Source organism: Oncorhynchus mykiss, chromosome 19 (genome assembly GCF_057628025.1).
Source record: "Oncorhynchus mykiss isolate SJ-2025 chromosome 19, ASM5762802v1, whole genome shotgun sequence".
NCBI classification, from domain to species: domain Eukaryota; kingdom Metazoa; phylum Chordata; class Actinopteri; order Salmoniformes; family Salmonidae; genus Oncorhynchus; species Oncorhynchus mykiss.
This window is the reverse complement of record NC_143040.1, coordinates 25,225,971-25,239,401: the sequence shown is the minus strand read 5'-3', so window position 1 is coordinate 25,239,401 and position 13,431 is coordinate 25,225,971. Positions and strand designations below refer to the sequence as shown.

Genomic DNA, 13,431 nt, shown 5'->3' with positions numbered 1-13,431 from the left:
CCCAGCAAGATGCTGTCCTGCTGTACCTCCTCTGAAACCTCATGCATTTGCTTTAATCGACAGACAGCTGAAAAGTGTCCTCTCCTGTGACATTTCCTGCATTCAGCATCCTTTGCTGGGCAATCTTTCCATCTGTGGAAAGGGGATTTCCCACATTTGCGACATTGGAACTAGCTACTGGTGCTGTCTGTGATTGTTTTCTCCACGTCTGTCTCTGTTCTGTGTACCCCTCTGTTTTTTTTAGCTCTATGAAAATGCATGTATTTCCTCACTCTCTTCGTTCTGCAAGGAGCTGCTGTCGCGCAGTATGATCTGCGGTCTTTTTACTGTCTCACTCTGCCTAACCTGGTTTACAGCTTTGGACAAGGTAAGCTGGGAATCCAACTAACTTTTCAGAAAGTGATATTCCTTATTCCAACTGCAATCTGATTTCGGATCAGCTCTTCCCTGAGCGCGCCAAACTGACAATGTTCTGCTAGTTTGTGAACAGCTGTCGGTGGTTTCACCCTGCTCCTGTTTGCGCATATTAAACCTAGCTCTCTCAAAAATAAATGTTGTGTCTCCCTACAAAATGCGTTTCAAAACAGTCTTTAACGGCACTGTAGTTAAGTTTCTCTTCCTCGGTCAACGTTGAGGTATTTAATATATCCTCGGCTTCATCACCCATAGAGTAGATCAGTGTATTAACTTGAAATGCCTCATTTTTCACGTTTAAGCCTGATGCTACCCTGTACCTTTCAAAGCGCCTGATCCATTTCGGCCAGTTTTGAATGTCCATACAAACAAAATTCTCCAAACCCTGAAATCCCGCCAGCTTCTTCCTCTTGCAACATGTTGCTTAGCAGTTGCTTAGCAGTAGCTTAGTCCTTGCTCGTTAGCTAGCAAAATAATGATATGCGCTGTTTTATCTCCAACACTGTGCCCTCCCTGCTTTGAAACAGCCTGAATGTATGATTTACTTGGTACCTCCTTCACGTTTATGTGAATTTTAAAACCACTTCTGACACCATGTAGTATGATCTAAAATAAAGACGCGCGACCACGAGGTTCTAGCTCCAGCCTGTTTATTAACCCAACCCTTGCATGTCCTACATAGGTACGGATGCCCCCAAGGGACATCCTACTACAATTAACAGCTTCTGGAATTAAGCTGGTTTTAAACAATTATATAGACTACAGAATAGCATTATTACAATATTCACCAACAAGTAAGTGATGTGTAAATTTGTCTTGACAAGCAAGCAGCTACATAGTGCAGGCCTACGTAAACCTTTATTTGCTAATAATGGCATCTGTGTAGGATGTCTGGCGGAGGACTTTTATCCTGTGTTGGTGAAATACGCCTGCCGATGTTCAACCTTACCTCCGCTGTGAGGAGTCTAGCGTGAGTATCAGGCCATACTCAGGCGGGGCTCTATAGTCTAGACCAAGAGGGAAAGTCTTGACATTCTTGCCTCAGCTTGGAAACCGAATGCTGCTTGATAACTGAAGCGTCAGATGTCGGCAAGATTGTAAAGGATTAAATACAAATATACTTTTTCTGTTTTGGTGTTTGAAAATGTACTGGCCCAAGCAGGACATATGGAAAGCATGATTAACTTTGGTGAGCTCAGCAGATGTTGCCGGGCCAACGGGCAGCCCTGTAATATTCATGTGTAAACATACTGAATTGTAATTGGATGCATTTTACCGCCATATCATACTGTGCTATGATTGGTTAAGACTACCCAAATGGTTAGGTCATGGGCAGTTTGATCCTGGTTGGCTATACGTGAACATGCCAGTTATAGCTAGCTAATAAAGAGCTACGTTAGGAAATATCCTGTAGTACTGCATTTTATTAGTTTGTACAAAGTGTGCAAAACAAGACATGGTGTCAGAGTAAAAGGTCTTACAAGATGGATTTTTCTGGAGTTCCTTCACCTCGAATGGACTGGGAGTCTACAAACTTACCCGATGCATGGCGTAAGTAAATCAAATCAATTCAAATTTTATTTGTCACATACACATGGTTAGCAGATGTTAATGCGAGTGTAGCGAAATACTTGTGCTTCTAGTTCCGTCAATGCAGTAATAACAAGTAATCTAACTAACAAATCCAAAACTATAAGTACAATATAAGTACAAACAGCATGTGGAGCTAATGTTCACGGGTCCTCTGAAGGAAAGAGGAAACGTGCAGGTACCTGCTCCTCTGGATCGGTGAAAAGGGGAGAGATATTTACAACACATGGACACTTACCAAGGCTGAATCAAAAGGTACTGAAAACATTCTACGATCGTTTTGAAGCATATGTTGTGCCGAAGACCAATACGATTTTCGCTAGGTACACATTCCATGAGAAAGTACAGGGAGCTAGTGTCAGGGTTGCGTCAATTCGAATCTGGTATCAGTATAAATATGACATTGAGTCAGATCGTATACTATGTATTTTTTATTAACTAAGCAATAAGTGGTAAATGCAATTTTCGTATATACGGGCTCTCTGTCAAACCTCGCAGGGCAAACAGAGAACTGACTTGTTCCTGACAAAGATATAAATATACTCTGACAGAGGTAGTTCCTGCTTCCGAGCCGGCCTGTCAGAGTAGAGACTGGGCGTGGTTTAGACTCACCCAGCCTATCGTTGATTGTTGGCGCAGAGGCTGGTCCCAGCAGCGCTTCAGTGGTCAGTCGTTGTAGCTGTGTAGAATATACAGTTATCAGGCACCTGGCTCCTGTAATCTAACAAAATACCGTTTGTTCTCGCAACACTACGTACTGAATGTGCCCACCGCAACTCATTGCACAGTTCCTATCTTCATGTTATTCTGTATTTTTCCATCATGAGAAAGGCCCATGGCCCTGAAACTGTTAGCTGACTTTAAATATTGTTATGTTGCATAACACATACATCCACACAAGCCAACAGCAGATAATATTCAATCACATATATGGTAACGGGCTATAGTGGATAACACAGAATCCTCATACTAGCGAGTCTTTCGAACAGTTTGTGACAGAGCTGCGTCTGCTTGTGAAAGACTGATTATGCAAACAAGGATGGGATGGTCAGGGACCGTATTGTATTTGGAATACACTCACCGCGAGTGAGAGAGAAACTTTTGAATGTTGGGTCTGAGGTAACGCTGGACAAAGCTATCGACATAGCCAGATCCCACGAGCTAGCACAGGCTCAGAAAACCATTTAGCGCGTCAGCACGAGTGCGTCACGTGAACAAGCAGTGCACGCAGTCAGGCAGACATCAAAGCACACCTCCGGTGCCCAGAGAGCGCGTTTTAGAACGGAGCGAGACATAACTCCAAAACAGAGCGACACAGACTCAAAACGTGGATATTGTGGATACAAAGTGCATGGCGAACAAGGAAATTGCCCAGCTAAAGGCAAACGGTGTACTAAATGTGGTAAATGGAATCACTTCGCAAAAGTGTGCAGAGCTTACCGTGGAAAAACAGTACACACAGTGAGTGAAGATGAAATGTCAAAGAGTCAAACGCTGATGAACTGTTTATTGATTCAGTGGCACAGAAAAGTCAGACAGAGCAAGCCTTTGCTGACATTGAGATAGGAACACAAGGCACAAAGTAAACATTATTCCTCTGAATAAATACCGCAGCTTGACATCTGAATGTGAGCTACAGCCCACCAGGTGCAGACTGACTGGTTATGGTGGTGAACAGCTCACAGTAAAAGGCACATGCACTTTCAAATGCAAATACAAGGAAAATGACATGATGTTGGACTTATATGTTGTTGACACTAGAGCACCTGCAGTGCTAGGTCTTAAAGCATGTTTAGACATGGACCTCATCAAGCTAGTTTTATCAGTGACAGCAGATGTTGTTTTTACAGGAATAGGATTATTCCCAGGAGAATGTACCATTCACCTTGACCCAGATGCAACCCCTGTGGTCTGCCCACCGAGAAAGATTCCCCTTGCTCTCTGTGCCCGTCTGAAGAAAGAGTTGGAGACCATGGAGCAATCTAACATAGTCACCAAGCTTACAGAACCGACTGACTGGGTAAACGCGTTAGTGGTGGTGGAACCACGCACAGGCAAGCTCCGAGTATGTCTCGACCCAAGAGACTTGAACAAGGCTATCTAACGCCTCCATTATTCTTTACCGACGCTAGATGGCATCACACACAAGCTAGCGGGAGCACACTACTTCAGTGTCATGGATGCTAGATCAGGCTACTGGGCTATCAAGCTCACAACATTCAACACACTTTTTGGACGCTACAGGTTCCGTCGCCTGCCTTTTGGGATTCTCACCCCAAGACGAGTTTCTGCGAAAGATCGAAGAAGTGTACGAAGGCCTCGATGGAGTTGTGGCAATTGTGGACGACATCCTTGTCTATGGTCGAACCAAAGAGGAGCACGATCAAAAACTCTGCACGATGCTGCTGCAAAGGTCCCGCGAGAGAGGAGTCCGGCTCAACCCCGAGAAGAGCACAGTCGCGGCGCTAGAGGTCAGCTGCTTCGGACATCTTCTCACAGCGGCTGGGATCAAGCCAGATCCACAGAAGATCTTAGCCATAAAATAAATGGAGCCACCAAAGAACCGTGCAGAGCTGGAAACAGTGCTTGACATGGTCAACTACTTAGCCAAGTTCGCACCCAGCCTCTCCAATGCTAATGCACCTCTGCGTCAACTGCTAAAGCAGTCCAGTGATTTTCTCTGGGACAAGCAACACGACATTGCTTTCCAGAATGTGAAAGACTTGATCACAAGAGAACCAGGACCAATCCTTGCCTACTACGACTCCGACAAAGAGCTCAGATTCCAAGTGGACGCATCAAAGTATGGACTAGGTGCAGTGCTACTGCAAGAAGGAAAGGCCATCGGCTACGCTTCCAAATCGCTCACGGACTGAAATCAACTACGCTCAAATCAAAAAGGAGCTCTACGCCATTCTGTTCGGATGTAAATGTTTCCATCAGTACATATGGACGACAAGTCATTGTGGAATCCGACCACAAGCCCCTTGAGTCAATCGTGAGGAAACCACTAGCCGCTGCCCCGCCAAGGCTACAGAGAATGCTCCTTCAACTACAAAAATATGACTTCACAATCACTCACCGTCCAGGCAAATACATCCCTGTCGCAGACACTCTCCACGAAGTTTCTTACCTATAAGGACAGCAGCTTCAGTGAAGGCATGGACATGCAAGTGCACACTGTGTACAGCAACTTTACCAGTTAGTGACACAAAACTGAAGGAGATCCAAGCAGAAACAGAAAACGACTTGCAACTCGCACAGCTGAGGAAAGTCATACAGGTCCCCGAGGAGAGGAGAAAATCAGAGAAGAGATTTTGACAAAGATCCATGCTGGACACATGGGCATGGAAAAGTGCAAACAGAGCACAGGACATTTTGTTTTGGCCCGGAATGTGCAAACAAAGAGAGGACATTGTTGGTAAATATGCCATATGTGTTGAACGACGCCCCTCAAACACCAAAGAGCCAATGTTACCTCACTGTATCCCAGACCGACACTGGCAGGTCGTGGCAACCGATCTGTTCACCTGGAACAACGAGGACTACATCGTAACAGTGGACTACTACAGCAGATACTTCGAACTCGACAAGCTTCACAGCATCACATCTGCAGCTGTGATACACAAGCTGAAAGCAGTCTTTGCCAGGCATGGCATAGTAGAGACTTAAATATCTGACAATGGGCCCTGTTACAAATCAAATGAATTTGAATCCTTCACAAAAGCATGGGAGTTTACACATGTCACCACAAGCCCACATCACCCTCAAAGTAATGGCCTTGCTGAAAAATCTGTGCAGATTGATAAATCACTCATGGAGAAAGCAAAAACAGACGAGAGAGAGACCCCTACCTCAGTCTCCTTGAATACTGCAACACTCCAGTTGACAACTTCCAATCATCAGCCCGGCTGTTGATGAGCCGCAGACTTTGCTCAATCCTTCCCAGCACCAACTAGCAGACAACAACAAAATGCGATACTACGACAGGTCAGCTTGACCACTGATCGACGGAGAGTCAGTTAGAATCCAGGAGCATGGCCTCTGGAAGCCAGCAGTCGTCATCCAGCCAGCTGACACTGAATGTTCATATCACATCCGCACCGCAGAAGGAGCGGTATACCGCCGCAATCGTCGTCACCTACTGAACACAAAAGAACAACACAATGAGATGAACTGTTCCCCTGAAAGATAACATGGACTAAACACACACACACAGCACAACATACATCATACTTACCTGAATACCTGCAACACCACAAGAACTGTTGACTGATACAGAATCATGCTCAGCATCATATCGCACAAGGTCAGAAAGAGAGGTCAAGCCCAGAGCTGTCCTAGACCTGTGAAATGTCAAAGGGTGTAGGCGGATCGGTGCCCTAAAAGAGTTCGACTGTAAACTTGTTATTGAAAGTTCACTTAATGCTTTGGTATTGTATTTGTTTGAAATGTTAAGATATTTCTACAGTGAAAGCTGAGTTGCTGAGAATCCCTTGTTTGAAAAGTAACAGTATGTTGGATTATTGTTTGAGTCTTGATTCATTTGGTGTAGTATGCAATATAAATGGTTACTTACCTTGAGTTCAAACTACAGACCATATATTCAAAAGAAACCCTTAGAATATGTAAACATTTCTTGTTTTAAAAGAGGGATGTAATATTCATATGTGTAAACATACTGAATTTTAATGAGATGCATTTTACTGACATACTGTGCTATGATTGGTTTAGACCACTCAAATAGTTAGGTCATGGGCAGTTTGATCCTGGTTGGCAATACGTGAACATGCCAGTTATAACTAGCTAATAAAGAGCTACGTTAAATATCCTGTAGTACTGCATTTTATTATTTTGTACAAGGTGTCCAAAACAAGACACTTCCTTGTCCAATTGTGTTCCCACCCTGAAAGCAGGCTCTTCAGAGCCTCAGATCAGGCATGGGTGTAACAGTACTCTTCTTGCGTTGTATATAATCAATCATCGACACGAATTCCAACTTGTAGCACCAGTCATGGAGCTTTATTCTGATAGAAACAGCACAAAATTGCACGTTATGCAATGTACAGCTCATCATCCAACTCTGCACTCACGCACTGTACACAATATACGAACCCCCCCCCCCACCAGACACAGTAAGTTGCTAGCTAATATTAGCTGGAATTCTTTGCATAAAAAAATCTTGTGTGGTGTTCTAATAACATTGGCAAACAAATTGATATAAATTGTACATTTAAATCACCACATGGGGGTATAAAAAAAATCACTTGACGTACAATGCTTTGCAACCAACAACTTACCACTGGTTTGGTGCTTGTTAACTGGGACGAGTAACTGAAACATCCTCGTAAGCAAGCTACGCAAACCAGCCAATAAGATGCCATGTTGAGTAGGTGAAGGCAAGACAAAAACTAAAACCAAAAACCCATTGGCAAGGGGAATCACCAATATAACCCTGTTACATGGGCAAATCCAGTCCTCGGAGCTGGAGTGGTCACTTTTTCCCCTAGCAAACACAGCTGATTTAAACTAATTACATTCTAAACTGAAGATCATGATTAGTTGATTATTTGAGTCAGGTGTGTTAACTAGGGCTGGAGCAAAAGTGTGACACCGATCAGGCCCCGAGGACTGGAGTTCCCCAGGCCTGTCCTAGATCAACTGACGGTGGCAGCCAAGACCAACTGGGATAATGAGTAAGTTGTTTTGTTGTTGGTAGCTAGTTAGCAATATAAGCTCTCTTTTTACACGAGGCAGTGTTATTCAGTACAATTGTGATCAGTTCGGCCATAATGGTGCTAGCTAGTACCACTACAAGTCAAGATATCCAAGTTTAGCTGTTCACTATACCTAAAATGTACTGTAGTCTAGTGTTATAATTAACTAGCCTCAGTGCAGGTCATTAGGAGCGAAGCGTAAATGTGTGACTTTGGCTTTATGACTCATGAGTAACTATACCCATGTTGGAGCTAGCTAGCTAACATTTTGTATTTGGTTAGGATCCTCATTAGCTGTTGCAAAAGCAGCAGATACTCTCCCTGGGGTCCAAAACATGTCTGAGATGTCTCATTCCACATCTTGCTGCTACACAAGGATTGCCCATTCATTTCTAATAGTGTTTTTGTCTTTCTCGCACAGACAATACAAAGAAGTTGATGACTTAAGGACATGTGAAAGGTCCCATAACAATCTCCCCTTGTATCAAAGTGACTCTGAACACCTCACTGCACCACACAAATACGTCATATGCAAGTACTCCCTTTGTAGAACTGTAGTATTTATATATATTTGTTGTACTGTATATATTTATATATGCCCTACATTGTCATAACCGTTCCTGCATACTACTGTGTAAAGTAACCTCGTCTCCAGAGCAAATACACTGTCTGGAATACAAGCCATGTCTACTATCTTTAAATCTATTTGCAATATAAAATCAACTGTTTTATTGAAACATGTTTACTTGCCAACAAATGATACACCAACTCCCTGCATCATTTTTTTTAGCAGTACGATTGTAGGTAGTTTAGACAAATGTATTTCATGAATATCACAATGAATTGATCGAAGTTGGAAGTCAACACTATTGGTTTCTGACGCAAATGGAATCATGTAGTCACTTGTCAGTACAATTGTGAAACAATTTAAAATATAAAACATTTGATCAAACTCCATTATACAGTACCAGTCAACTGTTTGGACGCACCTACTCATTGCAGGGGTTTTATTTATTTTATACTATTTTCTACATTGTAGAATAATAGTGAAGACAATGAAACAACACATGTGGAATCAATCACCCGACCTCAACCCAATTGAGATGGTTTGGACCGCAGAGTGAAGGAAAAGCAGTGCTCAGCATGTGGGAACTCCTTCAAGACTGTTGGAAAAGCATTCCTCATGAAGCTGGTTGAGAGAATGCCAAGAGTGTGCAAAGCTGTCATCAAGGCAAAGGGTGTCTACTTTGAATAATCTAAAATATATTTTGATTTGTTTAACTTTGTTTTGCTTTCTACTAGATTCCATATGTGCTATTTCATAGTTTTGATAGCTGTACTATTATTCTACAATGGAGAAAAGTCAAATGAAAGAAAAGCCATTGAATGAGTAGGTGGGTCCAAACTTGACTGGTACTGTATACATGCGTAAAAGGAGTGGCTCCGTAAGAAGCATCTCAAGGTCCTTGAGTGGCCTAGCCAGTCTCCAGACCTGAACCCAATAAATCTTTGGAGGGAGCTGAAAGTCCGTATTGCCTAGCGTCAGACCCGAAACCTGAAGGATCTGGAGGAGGTCTGTATGGAGGAGTGAGCCAAAATCCCTGCTGTAGTGTGTGCAAACCTGGTCAAGAACTACAGGAAACGTATGATCTCTGTAATTGCAAACAAAGGTTTCTGTACCAAATATTAAGTTCTGATTTTCTGATGTATCAAATACTTATGTCATGCAATAAAATTCTGGATTTGTGTTTTAGATTCCGTCTCTCACAGTTGAAGTGTACCTATGATAAAAAGTACAGACCTCTTACATGCTTTGTAAGTAGGAAAACCTGCAAAATCCGAGTCAATGAGGGACTGATTTAGACCTGGGTTTCACAAAAGAATCGTAGCACTAAGAATCTTTCGTCTCAATGGAATTAAGATCGCGGTGCTATAATAGTTTTGGGAAACCCAGCCCAAGTGGGATTTAATGATCAGGTAGAAAATAACACTAGCAGGCCCCAGACTTCGTAGGGTAAGAGTTGATTCCCAAAAAGCTTCTTAAGGTTGTGTTCATTGTTTGAACCTTTTTGTAGGAGCATTGTTTAATCTGAATTTTTCCCCCCCAAAACCAGCGTTAGTAGACCACTCCTAGAACAGCTAAGTACATCGTTAATGTTTGTTTAGCGTATTATGAAAGCGAGCTAGATTTTGGTTTAGATAAACACGTGTAGTTCTCTTGCTAGTTAGCTAAACCAAAAATCATTTTATTTGTCACATGCGGCTAAATACGACAGGTGTAGACTTTACCATGAAAGATAATTAAAATCAATGTTTTATTGGTCACATACACATTTAGCAGATGTTATTCCATTTGGAGCGAAACGTTTGTGTTCCTATCTCCGAGAGTATCTAACAATTAATACACACATGTAAAATAATGGAATTAACAAATATTAGGATGAGCAATGCCGGATTGGTATAGACTAAAATACAGTATATACATATGAAATGAGTAAAGCAGTATGTAACGTATTGAGGTGATATGTACATAAATGTAGGGTTAACGTTAGCTAAGTTACCTCAGCTCGACATCTTCTTTGCTGCACTGATCGGATGCCTTACTCTTTTGAAGTGGGAAAAAAAATCAATGGAATAGCATCACTTTTCAACCTTCGACGATCTGGTGTAACGTATGCGCTTGGAGTCAGGAAGCAGGTGCAGAAGGGGAGCTTAATAAACACGAACATGGCAGATAAACAACACAGGAGATGCGTACTGAACGTGAACAAAACCACTAGGCCACAAAGGGAGCGTAATCAAGGTGATGAAGAAGACCAGGGGTGCGTAATGATGGGGAGCAGGTGCATGTGATGATAGGGGTGACGCCTGGCAACCTCATTAGTTGAGACTTCAGGTCTGTTTCGAAATCCCCTGGCTGAATGTGCTGCCTACAAATACTGGCATTTGGATATTTCTCAAGGAGAGTATTCACATCAACTGGATCCACCTCTACCGGGACGGTACTACGTCTTGAAATCGCTATGAATTCTGGATGTTGTGGTTCACTTACAACCAAGAAATGTGGATGGCCCGTTTCTACCGGTGAAATGCAGAAACGCTCATATATGCGTGTAGTGAGCAAATTCTCGATTCTTAATGAAAAATGCTATGTTAATAACATATTCATGGACATATACAGTGAAATAGAGCAGCGGTGAAATTTCCCTTTAGCCAGAATTCGGTCTTGGTCAATTTTTGGGAAGTATGCAATAAATTCCCCTGATTACTTATCTATCTTGCACAAAGACACTATCATATTCTAAACAGATTCTTGATTTACTGCATTTCCTATTATTTACTCATTTGAAACAATATAATACATGGAACATAATATCGATCTATAAATAGTACTCTATATCAAGAAGTAAATCGAAGTGTTACCTTACATCCTTGCCAATTTTACACAGTGTCAATAGGGTAAAATATACCATTCAGCATTGACAGTGGCTAACCTAACCACCTAATTTCCCCCAATCACTCTCTCAGGTGAAGAACATCTCACTGGAGGTCACAGGAGCTTTGTGAAGCCAGCGAAACACAATACATGGAGAGATGACCAACCAATAAATGTTGATGAGGGGAGTGGAACCTCAACCCAGCACGTTATCTTTATAGAGGTCAGTGTAACAGTACATCAAATGTGGACAGTTTATTTCAGAAAGGCTCCCCTCAGCTAGTCACTTGCCTACATGTACATCCTCATTTGAGCTTGTGAGACATTTATCTAATTTAACTAATATTGTACCTGTAATAACCTCCTCTCTTCTTGTGTCAGTCTGCAGATGCTGTAGGTCTTAGGGCCAAGCAGGAGAGGTCTGAAGGAGAGGAGGACCCATGGCACATAAGAGACATCCAGACTGGAGCGCCCCCTGTAGCCACGGAGGACACCACAACTGCCCCAGCGCTGCCAAGGACCCGACGCAGCATCACGGAGGTCAGTGGAACGCAGAACGCCATCAAGTCAGAGACAGACACCGAGACTTTAACTGTAACACAAAGGCTTTTACACACAGGATCTGACCACAGGTCACACCCAGAGAGACTGGGCTGTCTTCCTGCTCCCGGCTCAGAGTATTTACTTTACGGTAACCCGAGCCCGAGGACATTTCATTCCCATCGGGATGCGTTAGAGACTGGCAATGATCCGTCTTGTTCTTCTACTACAGAGATGGACCCTGACAACATGCCTTTGGGTTTAGAGACACAGACTGATCTGTCTAGAGAGGTCTGGAACCAGTACCGTAGTAGTGTATACCCGGAAAGGTGCTTAGATAAGAAAGGGGAGGGTTTGGTCGAAGATGAAGTGACTGTGAAAGTGGAGGGCGACATTTCTCCCACATGGAATGCAGATAGTCACCTAGGATACAGACTCTCACAGGACAGCGATTTCTTAGATTACAGGGAAAGCTTAGAGACTAATCCAAATAACATGACCCACTCCCCTTTACACACACTCAAGGATTACAACCCAGTGTCCACTTCAATGGGGCCTTCCGATTCACACGGACGCAGCCTTTTCGATCAGGTATTGAACTCAAACGACAGGGCTAGAGCCCAGGCTCAGGGAAGGGGAGCAACATCAGGCAATAGTAAAGAGAAACGGTTCCTCTGCATGTTCTGTAACAAAGGCTTCAGCTGCCCCCAGAAGGTGGAGATCCACCAGAGGGTACACACAGGGGAGAAACCCTTCAGCTGTACCCAGTGTCACATGCGCTTTGCCCAGGCTGGTGACCTGAAGCGGCACCATAGAATCCACACAGGGGAGAAACCCTACAACTGCCCCCAGTGTGAGAAGAGGTTTTCCCGCCAGCACCATCTGAAGATGCATCTGAAGGTCCACACGGGAGAAAGGCCGTTTGCATGTGCGCACTGTGGGAAGAGGTTCTCAGAGAAGAGCTACCTCAGAATACACCAGAAGAAAAAACATTCCACTCTTTAACAAAGTAACCATTCCACTCGATGGCATCTGACGTTTAGGTCAAACCCTACTTTAACCCTTTACACTTGTGGGAATTGGCCTGTATGGATGGAGCTAAATTGAAATGTTTCTTACAGAAGAAATAGGGAAAGCATATGCATAACCATGGTAGCAATCAAAGGGGAACAGTTTGGAGATTATGTGAAAGTTATTAGACTAAAAGTGAGGACAACAGTTCACCTGACACAAGACTGAATCCAAACATTACATTGTTGATTTTATACACATTTTACATTTACTCTACTTATGTTTATGTTTAAAACGAAATCAGAAAATACTCTGGATACTTTCAGTAACTTAATAAGAATATTCCTGGATGTAGGGTAGGTGCAACATAAGACAACAACAATGATAAGGGTTTGAGTGAGGTGTAATTGGTGTTTCCAAGTGGCAACACACCTCTCCAAATTGTACACAGTTCCTAAGTAATGTCAATGCACTTATATATCTTAAAGAAGAGTCTTCAACTTTAAGGTGATATTTTTAGCTCTCCTAGCTGTGCCGTTGAGGAACTGGAGCAAGCACACTTGTGGTGGTTTTGTTTGGAACACAACCCTGCATCCCAGCCTTTACACAAGGACTGTTGTTTAAGCAATCCAAAAACGGTCCTTTTACAAAGCACAATCTGGGTCAGGTGTTCATCATTTGAAACCTTGTTCTAATGCCAACATGAATTATAAACGCTGAATT

General features: G+C 42.9%; 1 protein-coding gene across 2 annotated transcripts in view; it reads left to right on the top strand.

Annotated features, from left to right (window-relative positions):
• Positions 1 to 13,431, top strand: part of LOC110498541 (uncharacterized) — a 34,627-nt gene that overhangs the window by 4,686 nt on the left and 16,510 nt on the right. For both annotated transcript variants that reach the window (XM_090210593.1, XM_021575210.3), the window contains exons 2-3: positions 11,250 to 11,380; positions 11,539 to 11,697. In XM_090210593.1, coding sequence (XP_090066719.1) covers positions 11,250 to 11,380; positions 11,539 to 11,697 — 290 coding nt within the window. The remainder of the gene's footprint in view (positions 1 to 11,249; positions 11,381 to 11,538; positions 11,698 to 13,431) is intronic.